Source organism: Pundamilia nyererei, unplaced genomic scaffold (assembly GCF_000239375.1).
Source record: "Pundamilia nyererei isolate P.nyererei 1_Seehausen unplaced genomic scaffold, PunNye1.0 scaffold00303, whole genome shotgun sequence".
In the NCBI taxonomy this organism is placed as follows: domain Eukaryota; kingdom Metazoa; phylum Chordata; class Actinopteri; order Cichliformes; family Cichlidae; genus Pundamilia; species Pundamilia nyererei.
The window spans coordinates 271,952-288,245 of NW_005187704.1; the positions used below are offsets into that span (position 1 = coordinate 271,952).

At 40.4% G+C, this 16,294-nt stretch overlaps 1 protein-coding gene across 4 annotated transcripts in view; it reads left to right on the plus strand.

Annotated features, from left to right (window-relative positions):
* LOC102198127 (septin-7-like) overlaps nucleotides 1-15,910 on the plus strand; it is a 58,293-nt gene extending 42,383 nt beyond the window's left edge. For 2 of the 4 annotated variants that reach the window (XM_005751187.1, XM_013915435.1), the window contains exons 6-14: nucleotides 367-484; nucleotides 742-834; nucleotides 3,114-3,210; nucleotides 5,012-5,023; nucleotides 10,389-10,440; nucleotides 11,453-11,578; nucleotides 13,150-13,285; nucleotides 13,612-13,757; nucleotides 14,238-15,910. In XM_005751187.1, coding sequence (XP_005751244.1) covers nucleotides 367-484; nucleotides 742-834; nucleotides 3,114-3,210; nucleotides 5,012-5,023; nucleotides 10,389-10,440; nucleotides 11,453-11,578; nucleotides 13,150-13,285; nucleotides 13,612-13,757; nucleotides 14,238-14,277 — 820 coding nt within the window. In that variant the 3' untranslated portion in view covers nucleotides 14,278-15,910. The remainder of the gene's footprint in view (nucleotides 1-366; nucleotides 485-741; nucleotides 835-3,113; nucleotides 3,211-5,011; nucleotides 5,024-10,388; nucleotides 10,441-11,452; nucleotides 11,579-13,149; nucleotides 13,286-13,611; nucleotides 13,758-14,237) is intronic. The other 2 variants (XM_005751189.1, XM_005751188.1) reach the window with 1 other exon arrangement.
* The last annotated feature ends 384 nt before the right edge of the window (nucleotides 15,911-16,294 follow it).

Genomic DNA, 16,294 nt, shown 5'->3' on the forward strand with positions numbered 1-16,294 from the left:
TTGATAGTCGACGTAATCGTGACTAGTCGACTAATCGTGGCAGCCCTAATTACCAGACCTCTGGAGAACTTCAAGACATGTTGAGGAGCTAATTTAGCCATTTAAATGAGCTGTGTTGGATCAAGGACACATATAAAACCTGCAGGACACCGGCTCTCGAGGCCTGGAGTTGCCTACCCCTGTCTTAGTCTGTAGATATTCAGCCTCTGAGAGTAAAGAGAAATCCAGCATGCAAAGGGACGAAGCAAATATTTCTCTAACTCAGTCTTCAAAGGAAAATGGTTTATTCACTCAGCACATGATGAGCATCCTCGGCCAGTAGCTATCTGTCCTCCTCATGCTTTTCCTTCTCTGTCTCCTCTTCAGCCTAAAACCTCTTGATATAGAATTTATGAAAAGGCTCCATGATAAAGTCAATGTCATACCTCTCATCGCAAAGGCTGACACACTGACGCCTGAGGAGTGCCATCTTTTTAAAAAACAGGTATTTCTGCACATTTGTGTCACATTAAAGGTGCTAACTAAGGCATACTGAGAAACTGAGCTGTTGCATATGTGCCATCATCTTTACTTTCTACAAGCAGCACATACAGTGGCATGCACACATTTGGGCCTCCTTCCATTCAGTAATGTTAAACTAAGCAACATTGTGTATCGTACACCCAATACAAGTGAAGCTAATGTGATATCTTAGCTCTGTGTATGCAGATCTGTTGGTAACTGATCACTTTCTCTCTTCAGATTATGAAAGAGATTCAAGAGCACAAGATTAAAATATACGAGTTTCCAGATGTAGACGAGGATGAGGACAATAAGCTGGTCCGGAAGATCAAGGTAATGAAGGATGCAGTTCTTTTCAAGCTTGACTCAGAGTTTTCCGATTGATCTCCGCAGGGACAACCAAAGATCGGTGTGTCCTTTGTTCAAGGTCCACATATAGCTGCTGCTATCTCACTTATAAGGCTGATTGAATAACTGATCATCAGATTTAAAGACAGACTGATGAACTTTGGTGACTGTCATGCACATAACTCCCTGACGCAGTCACTGTTGTCATGCATATATGAATATACAGAAAAGGTAAATAAGAAGTGAGATTTCTGGTACCGGATGCTTCCTGGTTTCCATTTGTCCAAAAACTGTTGTGTTTGAGCAGACTTTTGTTTCTAAGCGTCAAATGGTCCATGTGGAAAGCAAATCGACAAAAGAGTTTGCTAAAATGCAATTTTGACACCAACAGTTTGTCTGGAAACAGTTTGGCTTTATATTTGCATTATAAACCTTTGCCAGCAAGTCTGGAAACACTGACCATTGCCTCCAGACAAATTCTGACACATCAGCAGATGATAGCTAGCCGGTTCCTGCATTGGCTTTTAGATTTTCGTTACAGTTTTGAGATACGTTAGCTGACTTTTGGGAAAACGTGTCAACAGAAAATGCATATTAATTATGTAAATGTTAGAAAATAGGTCCTTATGGTTTTGCTGATCATTTCTCCACTTTTGACTGATGACTTTGACAAAATGAGATGATATAATGATCACAGTGAAAAAGAATGAAAACTTGACAGAAGTATGAATGTGATGAAGGTGACCACTAAAGCTTCAGTGAGTGTTGATGCTTGCTGTTCGGCGGGAAACGCACCTGACTCGTTACAACAGTTAGATGTGAAGTCACACCAGCTTTAAAGCTAAATTTCACTTATATTCCTTTATGGCAAATTTATTCTCTTTATTTGTAGTAGGGCTGGGCGATATGGCCTAAAATCCATATCGCGATATAATTTGAAGCATGTGCGGTAACGATATATATCGCGATATATTCTTTGCTTCTGTATAACGTATTTTCCACACTATAAGGCACACTTAAAATCCTTTAATTTTCTCAAAAATCAAGAGTGTGCCTTATGTATGAATTCTGGTTGTGCTTACTGACCTCAAACCATTTTGGTGTGCAGAAATCTGTTTAAATAATGTTTTGATGGATTGTCACAGTATTACGGCTGCCGTAGTGAGGAACTTCGCGGAGCAATCTGGGTCCAAAACTCCGTCTTCTTCAGGTCCCAAAGTCAAACGAACACTAAGAGTTAAAAACGGTCTAAATTCTTTCATCTTTAATAAAATCATCAGCGTTGCTGCTTTAGCAGGTGTGTAACAATTAAGTTTAACATCCATGCATCCATGAAAAGAAGTTATTCAATTTAACGGAGTTAGAAGTTAACAGGAAGTTAGCTCACTAGTTTCCACCTAAACATGACATGCCATGTTCTGATTGAGAGATTTTTGAAACTAATTCTAACTGCTACCACTTCCAACATAAATGAAGACAGAAAACTAAACAGCAGTGACGTTTGTAGGAGTACTGAAGTTGGACTACCTGGTGTATATAATGTTGTGCTACATGATTGCTAGCAACACAGCTATGTTAGCATAACATTAGGACAGTGAAGCTAGAGGATGGAGGATGTTCAAAGAGAAGATATAAAACAAAGTTCTAAGCTAATCGACCTTAGTGTTCTCCTTTTTAAAAATAAGAATCGATAAGAGAATCAATAATGAATCGAATCGTTAAAAAGAATCGAAAATGGAATCTGAATCGTGAAAATCTTATCAATACCCATCCCTACCCGGCACATCGTTTTCAAACCCCCCACGGTCTTTTTGCTACTCGGGTTAAACAAACCCCAGCAGCTGTCTATTGTATTAAGACATACATGTACACTATTTTTATTAATAGAGATTTCGCTACTGAGGTTAAACATGATATATAAGTCACTTAGATCACTTCTAAATGTTAATGTTTGGTTTATTTCAGTGTTTTATTTGTTCCTGAGTAAATTGGTTTGGCTGTGATTAAAGTTAAGCTTCATAACATATTAATCACAGTTAAATTAAGAGGGGACGGCAGTAAAAACTCCGGACCTGTGACATCATCAAGTACGCTGGTGTTCCAATTGTACAAATCGCGAGTCCGTGCTCGCGTTCTCGGCAAGTCCGTACTCCCGTGCGGTCTCGGCAAGTCCGGTCTCGCCGAGAACGCAAGTACGTACTTGCCTACTTAGAATTGAGAAAGGGCCCTGAACTAAAACAATGCTCAACTTGTTTGTTCTCCAGGAAAAAATGCCGCTGGCAGTGGTTGGCAGCAATGTCGTTATTGAAGTGAACGGCAAGAAGGTCAGAGGTCGTCAGTACCCATGGGGTGTGGCAGAAGGTAGGTTGACTCGGATCCTGTGCTGGAAAGCAAGTTTTCATTCCATAGCCAAACCGGAAATCTGTAAAATGACCTAGAAAACAAATGTAGGCCCTTGAAACCTTTTATGATTTGCAGCAATGACGATTATTTTCATCTCATATCTGGTTTTAAGAGTTGCTGTATGTCACTGCACTTTGGTCAGACAATGACTGATGTGAGAAAGAAGGCTGGAGCATGGTGTTTGAAGGTTGATGGTGTTTGAGAGCGTCCAGCAATAACAGTGTTCTCTATTTTTGGAATGGATGAAGCATGATATTTCTGAGTGTGGAACACGGTGCATGTTCTCCACAACAACCCCCTGTACCCACTCAGTGTGTTAACTACCAGCTAACACAACGACTTGTCAAAATGTAAACAAGGAAATCTGTTCATAAATGATCAAATGCAACCCATAAAAGACAAAATATCACGTTGTGTAATGTGAAAATTTCTTAGAGAGGTCTTTCTTAAAAGCCTTTGCCTTTCTAAGAACTTTGCTAGTCACTAAAGCTCTTGTTTCCACCTCCTGCAAACTATAAATAAAAGAATAGTACCTTTTGTGAGCTGAAAGGAACCCTGTGGCATTGATCAAACTGACACACAAACAAGATCCCTCCCAACCCAGTTAGAGTAGACTTGAGACCTAGTCAGGTTTGGGTCTTTTGTACCTGAGTATCAACTGGAATCTTCAAGACTCAGACTTAACCTCTAGGACCAACTTCATCCACTAAGTTGGGGGCCATTGAGTAGCCAAAACGCCTCCAATAAGATGAGACCTGTTTGTCAACAGCAGTATCAACTAGCTCTAATGAAGATTTTTCACCATTCATAGAAGACATTATATCATCAATTAACCTACCAATGGGAAGTGCCTGGGAGATCAGCAAAAAGTGTGTTCACTGCCAACCCTTGGACCTTGCTCAAACCACGGCTTTGCTTCATCAGACACAACAACAAGTCCACATATAGCCACATTCTGACCACACGTTGCTCTGGAGTCTAAGAACTTTTTCTACTTGTTTTTCCACCAGAGGAACCAGTTTGTTGTTTTTTTCCCCCACTAGAGTCTAATTGTTCTTAGAGTTGTACTTTCCAAAACCCTAGGGATAAAACTGGGACTTTTATATTCTCTGTCATTGCAAACAACTCCTGTAGATTGAACGGCAATGAAGTCCAGGTCCTGTTAAGCATTTATGTAGAAGTGAAGGTTTGGGCTGTCTTTAATACATCAATTATAATTTGGTTTTGCAGGGTTTTAAACTCTGATTAATACATTGTTAATACAAGACTTTGTACACTACCCCCAGAACTGCATATACATGAAGTCACACATACTGCCAGGACTGTGTGAATGTACTTGAATCTGTTGGGATCCCAATTACATTTTGACAAGTAAAAGGTTATCTGGTTGGTTGTTTCTACATTCTTACCTTGTACACCTACCTCTCCTCCCTTCAGTACACACACAAAACCACAACTCCTTTTGCTAGTGTTAGACCCCATAGGGATTCTGGAAAAGGAGGAATAGGTGTAATTTGGGGTGTCACCGATAGCCGCAATGAACTCTTCTTGCTCTTACCGGCTTGTTCACTTTGATTTGTGTTCTGGAAGGTAATTTGCTGTACATATATCTTTCTCACTATATATATTTATATATAAAGTAATATACAGTTTTATTCTCTGTGGTTGACCGTTTATCAGTCTTTCACTATTTCATTCTTTTCTCTTTTTTTCTTTTCTTTTTTTTTTTTCTTTGTCTATTCTGTTCCATGACTGACAGAGGGCATTTTTGGTAAACAAAGCCATCTTTCACTTTATTTCAGCCTCATTTTTCTCCCCCACTCTTCCTTCCCTAAAGTATATCCCCTCCTCCCTCCTGCCAGTATCTGCCCATTCCTCCTTTCCTTCCACTTTTCTGTTGCTGTGCTCTCTCATCATTAGGCTGATGGTCAAACCAATTCTCTAATCAGACTTGGGCTTTCTTAATATCTTCCAAACACTCACCTTATTTTGAAAGCACAAAAAGAAATGTTGACAATTATTTTGAAACACCCACCAAACACATTCATGTGTTCCTGGTAGACTCTCGCCCCTACGCTCTTTGTTAATACTTAGTCTGAATTAGCCTCTAGAAAAAGCAACCTGGTTCTTGATAGAAAATTAGAGATACCCACTTAAAGAATCTGTAAGACATTCATATCAGACCCTACAGTGAGCCAGTTATATGAACTAACACATTTACAGTTTTAGGGTTTTTTGGTATTTGGAACCCCCCAAAAATCTGAGAACATTGTCGAGGAAAGAATTAAAACTAAATATCTCACTCACTCACTCACCTTATCATTCAACAGATCAGGAATGTTTCTAATGTTAACTTCAGGGCAGTGTAATGAAGGAGAAAGATGACACCAACAGTGCTTGTTTCACTCAAACATTTTGAGTGGGAAATCTACAAGAGGGTTATACAAGCACCTGCAATCTAGAATGTCCACTAGCAAAATAATGGCCAGCAAGCAGATTGCTTTAAACACAAAATAATTGAGACCGGGGGCATCAAATATAAGGCTTGGGGGCCAGAATCAGCCTGGCAAAGACTCCATTCCCACCAATTGGATGGCTTTGGAAAATGTAAAGAAAGACTTAAATGTTGGACGTATCTGCATTTTCACAAGTCTTGCACCTTTTTCTATTGATAACAGTCTCCCCAATGGCCACTAACAAAACACAGAAACTGGAGTTTCATTGGTCCGGTCAACAGAAGCCCAAAGTTGGCTGCATGTGGCCCACAATGTAAAATGATTTTGAAATTCTTGATCCAGACTGACTTAAGTCAGATGAGCAAGGCTACATAAGCCTTATTATGTCACTTCCTTTGAGTGTTCATAATCATGCTGTATGCTAGTTATTAACATGGGGCAAGAGGTCTAGTGATCTACCAGGGAGTCGCATGACTGATTATTTATGTTATCTGATCTCAGAATTTGAAATCCAACTTTAAAAATGGAACATAATTTAAATTAATTACTACTTAAATCATTGTGATATTTTTGACTATATATTGTATCCATTAATCAGTTGTTGTTGCCCCAACATAATTACTAAAATCTGGGAACAGTGTGACATTTAGCAAGTTAAGAAACACAAACGGTGAGATGATTGGGCTCATTTTGAAAAGATTATGCTTACCCAGGTTCTCTAAACCACTTTATTTGCAATCAGGCTCAAATAAGTATACCTGACTTTAAAATATGCTGAACCAAAGTCGGGTATGCACTATGAAGGCAAAAGATGACCTGCTTAAAGGCTGCACAACAAGGTCTTTGGTCGTGGCTCAGAAGTGATAGTCCTGCATTGTGCGATGTGATGGCCTTGGGCCCTTGGCCTAGCAAATCCGACAGTGTTTAATTTTTAAGATTGCCATATCGCAGTTTGGCTGCTGGCATAACCTATTTACATCCATAACAAAGAAGCATTAAATTAGATGCTAATTAGTAAGACTGTTGTGGGGAAAACATAACCAACCCAGACAGAACAGATGGAGCAACACGTGCAAAACCAAACGTCTGGGATGCCAACTTTAGTTGAGTTAGCAGACGTTTTCGGTTTTCTGCACCCTCCAGCCGTCGTGGCCTGGCAGCATGGGGCTGCAGTGCTTAGCACTGTCACTTCACAGCAAAAATGTCCTGGATTCAAATCCACCAGCTGGCTGAGGCCTTCCTGTATAGTTTGCATGTTCTCCTCATGCCTTAATGGGGTCTGTGTGAGTGCCTCAGCTTCCTCGCATAGTCCAGAGACAGCATAAATCACCTTTGGGTGTGACTTTAAGTATGAATGCTTGTCTGTCTCTGTGTATTAGCCTGCGACAGACTGGCAACTTCTCCAATATGTACCCCTTCTCTCACCCTATGAAATCTGAGATGGACTCCAGTCCAAGTGCAATCCTGAACTGGAAAAGTGGCGGAAAATGGATGAATGGCATCAAAGCCTATGATTTACTAGGTATTATAATTGTATAGGCTACATAATTGACACTCTAGTGAACCTAGGTCTGGTGGACCTATACTGCACAGTTTGGTTTGCAATAAACTTACAGATTTCTGAAATCTCAAACCCTGAGCCTTTAAAAAATGTGAAGATATGATTAAGGTCTGGTTCCAAATGAATTCTGAAACCAAGCAGACAAAGTCCAGGACTTTCTGCTGTGGTAAAGGTGTGAATTCTAAACCGAAACTATGGTTAAGTATTGGAGTCAGCTTCCTTGGAACTGTTAAGGTTATCTTATCGTCAATTAATGTCAGTGTAAATCGTGTGGTAACCAGCAATGGTAACACACAGATTCATTCCAAAGCAGCTTCAGCTCCATGCTAAGGACATTGTTCATTAAGTCAATGAAAAGCATTTTTAGGTTCAGTATAATGCAAACAGGGCATTTTTCTTTCTCCCTGTATGAGACAAGTTCTCATACAAGCTAAACGTTATATTGAAAACACTCTGCTAGAAGTAAATGTTAGAAACCACAGGTTTAAAGCTCATATGACTGACTGCTTGTGTTTCTTATGACACCAAGTTCCTTTTTTTTAAAGATACTCATATGTTCCCAGATCCCACTCTACTCTAAATATTGACCAGTCTATTGGTCAAAGTAACCACAACCTACTTTATGATGCATTTAAAGATATTTCCTTTCAAATCTACCAGCAGATGTAAAGCTTTGTCCCAGGTCTGATGCTGTGAATAATCATGGAGAAAACTAGAGGCTGTTTGGTGCTGAAGCTCCAGCTGTAATCGAAACATCACTCTAACACTGTGGTTTCCGTCTTTGCTCCGATGGTGTCAAACAAACTGCTGAGTCTTCACCACAAGGTTCCTTTCACTAAGAGATGAAATGGCTGGTGTGGGCTGAGGATTGTCTGCAGGCCTTATTGTATCATCGGAACAAGGACTGGGAGCCACCATTATAACACATTGCTTATAGGTTCATGAGCAGATAATAGAGAGTTAGAAATTTGCAGAAGGGCATGTAGCAGCTTATTTAAGTCATTAAGGTAACATGTGGCTTGGTATCATGAACTCTCACTCATTAGCGTACTTGGAATTTTAATCTAAGGCTGTGAACGTGTTTGCACACACACTTAATGCATGTTGGAGATTAAAGGTTGTTTGCTCTTGTTTCATTAAGCCAATGCAGTTCATCATCATGGCCTAAATAAACACTCCAATTAGACAGAGCACTCAGGCTCAAAATACCTGATGCACTGTTAACATCCATCATATTCTGATTGAATAAAGAACAAAAATCACACGAATTATCATAAAAATCTACAATATGCATCAGGTGTTTTCTGCCATTCATCAATAATAAAACGAATCAATTGCAATTGTTTTATTTTTTTCCTATGACCTTTGATCCCACGTAGCTCCTCTACTTGTCCCCTCTCTGAGACTTTCGCCCCCAACTGGTCATGCAGAGAACTTCATATAACACCCTGCTCCTTCCAACCGCCACACTCCCTCTACAAGCCCTGCGCTCTTTAGCCAGTCAGCTTGGACACATGCAGGTTTTGGTGTTGATCAGGGCCAAATCTGGGCTGAATCTGGGCCAAAAAGCAGGCCTGTTATGGGCCAAGTGTGAGCCGTAAACCCAGCTGCTCCAGACCCAGATTTAGCCCCCTGCTGGGCGCAGACAGTAACTGAAAAACCGTACCCCTCCCCTCCGTCAGAGCTCCCTCCTCTAGAAGAGACAGGAGGTCAATGGCTGGCTTGGGAGGCCAAGAGGCGGGACTGCTTAAGTTTCATCAATGGTAAGGTGTCCTCCTTGTTCACTCCCCTGATGATGATTGACTGCGAAGTGGGGTGAAGGCGAGCCAATAAAGGAGCAGCACGTTTGATGAAGAGGAGGCTTGGAGATCTACCATATACATCTTCAGCAGCAGTTTATCTGCAGTTCTTTTCCAGAATCCCATCTGACCTCGTAACCTTGTCTTTTGTTGTTGAGCTGAAACTCACAGTCATCTAACTGTACCATGTCGAAATGACATCACTTATGTTTGCTGTTTTTGACCAGGAGCTGTAGTTTGTTCTAGCTGCGTGGTGTCTCTGGGTCCGTTTGTAAAAGGCTGTGGTCAGATAGGAGGCAGACTAAATGTGAAGATGCCTGTTCGTAGTGATGTACCCACAGAGAGTTAACACTAAATCCTGCATATTTGGCGTCTTTCAGATTATTTCTTTGGTTTGCAGGATTACTCTTGCAGTTCGCTCTCATAGCCCATCTCACTTCCAGCCGCAGCAGCAGAGATGAAGCTTTGAGTGCTGATGATTTGCTAATCACTTAGACGTAAGACTTTAGGGTTAAACAGAGTGTCTGTGTCTCAGATAAAGCCCACTACAGGTCCCAGGATGGTGGGCTCATAACGTTCAGAGGTTTCTCCACACTTTCCATCCTCCGTGCTTGCCGTCTTCAGTACGGAGCAGAAAGGGACAAAGTAGCAGTCAGTATGAGGCGGTAGCACCTACCCACTGCTAGGTAGTTAATAGTGGGGAAAAAAATGTAAAAGCAAAATTTTCAGGCATTAAATTTGCAGTACAGAGTATGTGATGTGGAAGTATCTGTAGTTGGAGCATCTACATCCTATGTGATCATGGCCTGATATCTTCCCACCCTTTGTTTTTTGTTTTGTTTTGTTTTTTAAATCAGTCTGCCACTTCTACTGATACTTTACCACACCTTTATTTCTCCCCCTTTTAAACCGAGTACGCCTGAAAATGCCTCACTGTCCGTGTACCCCTCCCTCTGTAACCGCTGGGTGAATGAACTTTACAACATGTAGCATCTGTTTGTGTGTATTTGTATTAATAGTTTTAATCTTTTTTTCACTGTACTGAATATGTTTGATATAATAACACACTTAATTTGATGACATTCTGCTGGGACTGCTTCTGTATCATCATATCAGCGTGACAGCTGATTACTCAGTTACTCAGCAGTTAGACAGCCCTGGAGTGTAAAAATATGTAGATAATGATGCTTGAGATTCATTTCTAGCTTAAGACATAGTGATAATTACTGTGATTGTTACAGTGAGAACTCTTCATTTGTAATGATTCTGATCTTTGTCTCTCTCTCCCTCTGTTTTCCTCTCACTTCCTGTGTGTTTCAGTCGAGAATGGGGAACACTGCGACTTCACTGTGCTGCGCAACATGCTGATCAGGTGCACAATTTACTCCCCAGATTCACTTTGACAAATGCAATGTTATATAGAGTTTGTAAGATCCACAGTGGCCACTAGAAGCCAGAATTATCCTCTGACTCGACTTTAGACTGGATATAGACTGGATCAGCTGTGTGGATGTAGCAACTGTTTAAATATCTTTCTGCAGCTCCTCCTGGTGTGTGAATGAAGAGATCTGCAGTTTGTGTAAATTTGAAACTTATTCGATGATCTAATTTTTCATTACACCTTAACCAGAGTATGTACATGTCAAATTTAAAGCCATTTAAAATAAAAAATAAAACGTTTTTTACAGCCAGGTGCTGGTACTCAAATGCACTTAATTAAGTCATCAGCAAGTGTGAGCACCTCTATAAAAGCAGAAGTTTTGGTAGGTTGCTGGTCTTGAGAATTCGCGTGTACTGAATAATGCCACAGTCTTCTCGCGAGTCGACGTCCCAGCAAATTCAGCCCAAGCTCAGACTGTGCAATACTCGGAGAAACTAGAGAAACAGGAGTGCCATCTCAATATACAGGCCTCAGTTAGAAAGTTAAACGTTAAAGTTCATTACAGTACAATTGGGGAAAAGACCGAACAAGTACGATTTGTGTCTAAGGGTTGTCAGGAGACAACCTTTTTGCTCTAGAAAGAGCGTGGCAGTACGGCTTAGACTTCTGTATAATTCACAGCGACACCTTTAGCAAAAACCAAACGGTGTGTCGGCCCAAACGCCTCATACAACCGTCAGCACGGTGGTGGAGGGCTGATGATTTGGGCTTCATCGAGTTGTCGATGATTTGTATACCAAAGTGTTCCAGAGTCTGCCTGACAGCTGAAGCTTGGCCTAAATTGAGTCATATATCAGGAAATGATCCCAAGTACAGCAGCAAATCTACAACAGAATGCTATAGTGGTTCAAAGCACAGGATGATATAGTCCTGTGAAAAAGTTTTTTCAGTTTGATCTCTTTATATTTAAGACGTCTCTTCTTCTTTTCTCCCCCTTCCATAGGACCCATATGCAGGATCTGAAGGACGTCACCAACAATGTCCACTACGAGAACTACCGCAGTAAGAAACTTGCTGCTGTCACGTGTAACGGTGTGGACACCTCCAAGACCAAGGGACAGCTCACCAAGTAAGGCCCAGCCAGAAATAGACCATCAGTCTGTAAGGGCCAGTGTTGGGACTAACGCTTTATTAAGTAACGCGTTACAGTAACTACGTTATTATTGTGGTAACCAGCACGGTAACTAGTTATTATGCCAAAATCAGGAACACGTTGTTACTGGGATTTAGATTGGTGGCTATCGCAGAGCTTCCACAGATTCAGTAACATTAGCAAGTGGAGGAGAGACCAGAGTGTCAGGTGAACTGAACTTCAGGTAAAAAAGTTATGACCTGCAGTCTATATGGGTCAGATATAAACCAAGTTAAGGTGGAGTTTATTTTCGTTATGCTGACTTTTTTGTACTGCGTACTAGCTACCATGACGGAGTTTCTATACAGCTGTTCATCAGAGCTGAACAGGTGATGGAGAAACAGGTTTACCTTTTAGGTGACATGAATGAGTTGAAGGGAAGTTATGAACTGTTTCTGAGAGACAAATAACACCAGGATCCTTTTTTATGTAGCTGACAGCTGGTAACTGTGCAGGGGCGGGTCTAGCAAAGTGTTGCCAGGGGGGCATGTAGGGCATTAACAGGGAGAGGGGGGCACAAAGAAATACTTTTCTTTCTTATTCTCATTTAAAATGTCTCGCTTTTAAAAAATAATTATCTGAGTCTTACAACAAATGATTGATAGATTGATACATATATACCATCAGAACAGTGAACATCACTGTCACAACAGCGTTTATTTTCATTCAAAGGCTTTATGATTTTTACTATAATGGTGGCACGGTCCACACAAAAAACCCACACGCAGATTTTTTTTTTTTTTTTCTGTCCCAGTCCAGCCCTGTATGCAGCTCATCTGCAGTCTGGTGTTACCTACATCTTCCTACTCAGAAGGCAGAATTTCCGAGTTCTGAGTACAATCGAAAGCACCACGACTGCAGTTTTTGTGTTAGATGTAAAAAGCGCACATGACGCTGTGACGTAGGCTAGAATCATGGCGGTCAGGCGAGGGATTTGCCTCGTGGAAATATGCACATTATCTTTTCCTTGCTATTGGTAGGTGGCACAGTGCACTTGTGGCAAGTAAGCAAGCTAGAAGACTGGCAAAGTTATGGAAGCAACACATTAACAAGAGAATTCTGAGTAAAACCAAAGTTACTTTCCCTAGTAACTAGTTACTTTGAAAGTAACAAGTAACTTGAATTAACTGAGTTACTTTTGATAGAAGTAACTAGTAATGTAACTAAGTTACTAATTTAAAGTAACTTACCCAACACTGGTAAGGGCACAGAGCAAACTGCTACAGATGTGGAAGCAGCTGTTGTCACAGTAATTCTGTATATGATAGGAACAGAAAGAAATATCTTTACCTTTTCTCATTATTACTCCAGCATAAAAAGAGTCTCAGGCTAACAACTCAAGAGAAACTAAATTGGCTTCATTTGTCTTTGCTCTTTGTTTCATAAAAATTCATTAGTCATGCACAGAAGTGCAGCAGCTTCTCTGCGAGTGGAGGAGTTTACCGCTCTAAGGGCTGAGGAACAACATTAAACAACATCAAGCCTCTAACCTCTTTCTGTTTCTGCAGGAGTCCCCTGGCTCAGATGGAGGAGGAGCGCAGGGAGCATGTGATGAAAATGAAGAAGATGGAGGCAGAAATGGAACAGGTGTTTGAGATGAAGGTTAAGGAGAAGAAGCAGAAACTGAAGGACTCAGAGGCTGAGGTTAGTTTGAGAAACCATGTACACATAACTACATAATTGTAATATTATTATTATTACTTGTATTCTTAAAACTTTCTAGTAGGTTTATATTTTTATTTATAACATGACCAATTAGCATTCTTGATTGTGATTAGCTGACCGTTGTAAATTGTTATTACCGGGGTGTTTACTACACTAGTGCTGAGAGCTCAGTGCTCTGCAGCTCACTTGGATCTTTTACTTGAGCCTCCTGTGACAGCTGTGATCGACTCTTTCCATCCTGGAGCTTTAGAAGCCACCGTCGCTCATTTTCCTTTCCCGTCTCTGTCAAATGTTTCGACCTTCAGCTGGAGCGACGCCACGAACAGATGAAGAGGAACCTGGAGGCGCAGTACAAAGAGCTGGAGGAGAAGAGGCGAGTGTTTGAGGAGGAGAAGGCCAACTGGGAGGCTCAGCAGAGAATCCTCGAGCAGCAGAAGCTGGACGCATCCAAGTGAGTAACACTCACATCTGACCTGACACTGTCACCGAAGGTTAACGCTCTGAGCCACGTCTTTTTAGTCCAGCGATCACAGATCATGTGGTCTGGTCTTGCAACATTACAGATTGTGTATTTGATTATTGAACCACACTTGAAATCTTGCTTATTTAATTTATGGATTCTTACTCGAAAAAAGCAGCACTTGAACTTTAAAGCTCAAGTTTTTTAGTTCAGTGTTATATAAAAGTATTGAGGCTTTAAATTTTTTTTAATGCTGGACACAGACAAATTCATTAGAACAAATGTGGAGTTAGTTTTACTAGTTTTAGGCCTCTTCATTATTCAGACATTTAAAATAAAAATCAAACAAAATGGAAAATGGAGAGAAATAATAATTAAATATGGCATATATCCACATTTCACTAATAAAGTCTGAAACTTGCGTTTTTGTTTCTGTTGACTTGATCTCGTGTTCTCATTCTCTGCTCACAGGACGATGGAGAAGAACAAGAAGAAAGGAAAGATCTTCTGAAGAGAGACGCGACTGCTCGCTCCAAACTTGTTTCCTTTGATCCTGTCTGAAGTTCACATTGTAACGTGGTCCTCAGAACACACAACAGAACATAACACATGGCATAACAACTCTCTGTGGAAGCCATTTACACACACACACACACACACACACACACACACACACACACACACACACACACACACACACACACACACACACAAAACAGCTCACACGCTCGTCTCTCTGCAGGGTTTTACTGTATCTCTTAAAACCTGTCTGTTTCCATGGGGAATGCATGTGTTTGTGAAATTCTATTTTCCTATATTTCCTGACAAGGAGAAGTTTGAGTTCCTCTGAGTTTTCAGTGCAGCGTTAACACATGGCAGGGACCATGCATAGCCATCGTTCACAAGTAGTAGTTGTATGTTCGCTAAGTATTCATAGATCTGCAGATATACCAACTCTTTCTTTTACTGTTCTAAAGATTTAACAGGCGTGTGCACACTAAAGCTGTGAGGAGAAGGTAAAGTGTACGTGAGGGAAGGCAACTGAATGATTCTGGGTCTGAGGAGAGAGGTCAGGTGGAGCGGAGGCCCGGTCTCACCGCAAACTGCCAAAAACTAAACTGGTCACGCTAGCATAGCGTTCAAGCTAACATGCTTGACTGCCTGAAAACGTCCCGGCAGCATTTTACTAAAATACTGGCTCGTTCCCGTGTGCCATTCAGTAAAGACAGTGTGAAGGTGAACTGTGATTGTTAGGTACCTGTTAAAATTAGTAGCTGTTTGAAATGGAGCGTGATCACAACACATCTCCCATCACTAAATACATGTTTTAAATAATATTTTAGTAAAAGTGCTTCTCAGACTTTTCTCATTAGCAAATTCAGCCCTGCAATAAAATTACTTTGTCCAATTAAAAAAAATCTTAGAATAAAAGTGTAGTTTTTTAGCTTTTAAGTAAAAATAAAAGGATGCAGAGTTGGTTTACATTCCAGAGCTCGTTCACGTGTTAGCAATTACATGTTTTAAGTTAAAGAACTTTATCTCGTCAGACACACAAAACAAGCAAAACACATTTTTAACATGAGCAAATGCATCTGAGTAATATAGAAATTACAAATTAAAACTAATCTATTAAAATTTGCCTCCTGTACTTTGAATAGCTTTATTAGTAAATACACTTTTCTCCTGTTCCAAATGCATCTTTTAATACTTCTTGTTTTCTTTTAAGTCACCCAAAAAAAAAGTCATTTTGAGGTCATTTAGCAGTGTTATTATATATTCAGTGACCTACAAACATAAAGGCCGCTCTCCTTTGTGACAGAAAACTTAAATATCTGTTAACAGCTTCCTAGCAAAAACTACTCTCTATTTTGGACTCTGTACCTTCAAAATTTTAGTGTCCAGGTACAAATACAGAGATTTATTTTGAAAGATTTGCCAGATTTGTGGCTGTTGGCTGGACCGGGCCTTCAGATTGGATCGTGCTGCAGGAGTTTCTTTACTAAATGTTTTGTCTGAGGACGTGCTCGGATCTAAAGCTTGCAGTCTGGAGGGGAGGAAGTCATGTGTGTCACAGCAGCCAAGATATCGTCATTGCAGTGTGTGTTAACTATTTTTGAATAAACGACAATATGCAAAAAGCCTGATCGGTGTCTGAAAACTTTACAGGTTACAGTGCTAATAAAGATGTTTTATATTGTAACGTGAGTGATGGATGTTGTCTTAGACCCGAAACCCTGATGTTCACGATTCTGTGACATTTTTCCTTTTGGGTCCAACCACCAAAGGGACGACTCATCAGAAAGCTGAAATCTTCCTTTCACCTTCCTTTTATGAAGACGTTTGCCAAAAACAGCCAAAACTTTGTGTTTGGCTTTATTTTAGATTATTATATATGTATATGTTCCAAACAGCTTGTGCACGCAACAAAACGCCAGCCCTCTGTTAAACAGGTTATATAGATGACATGTTCAGGAGCTTTCCCAGAGTTGTCATGTTTTATTTTCATATGACGATTATATTAATACTCT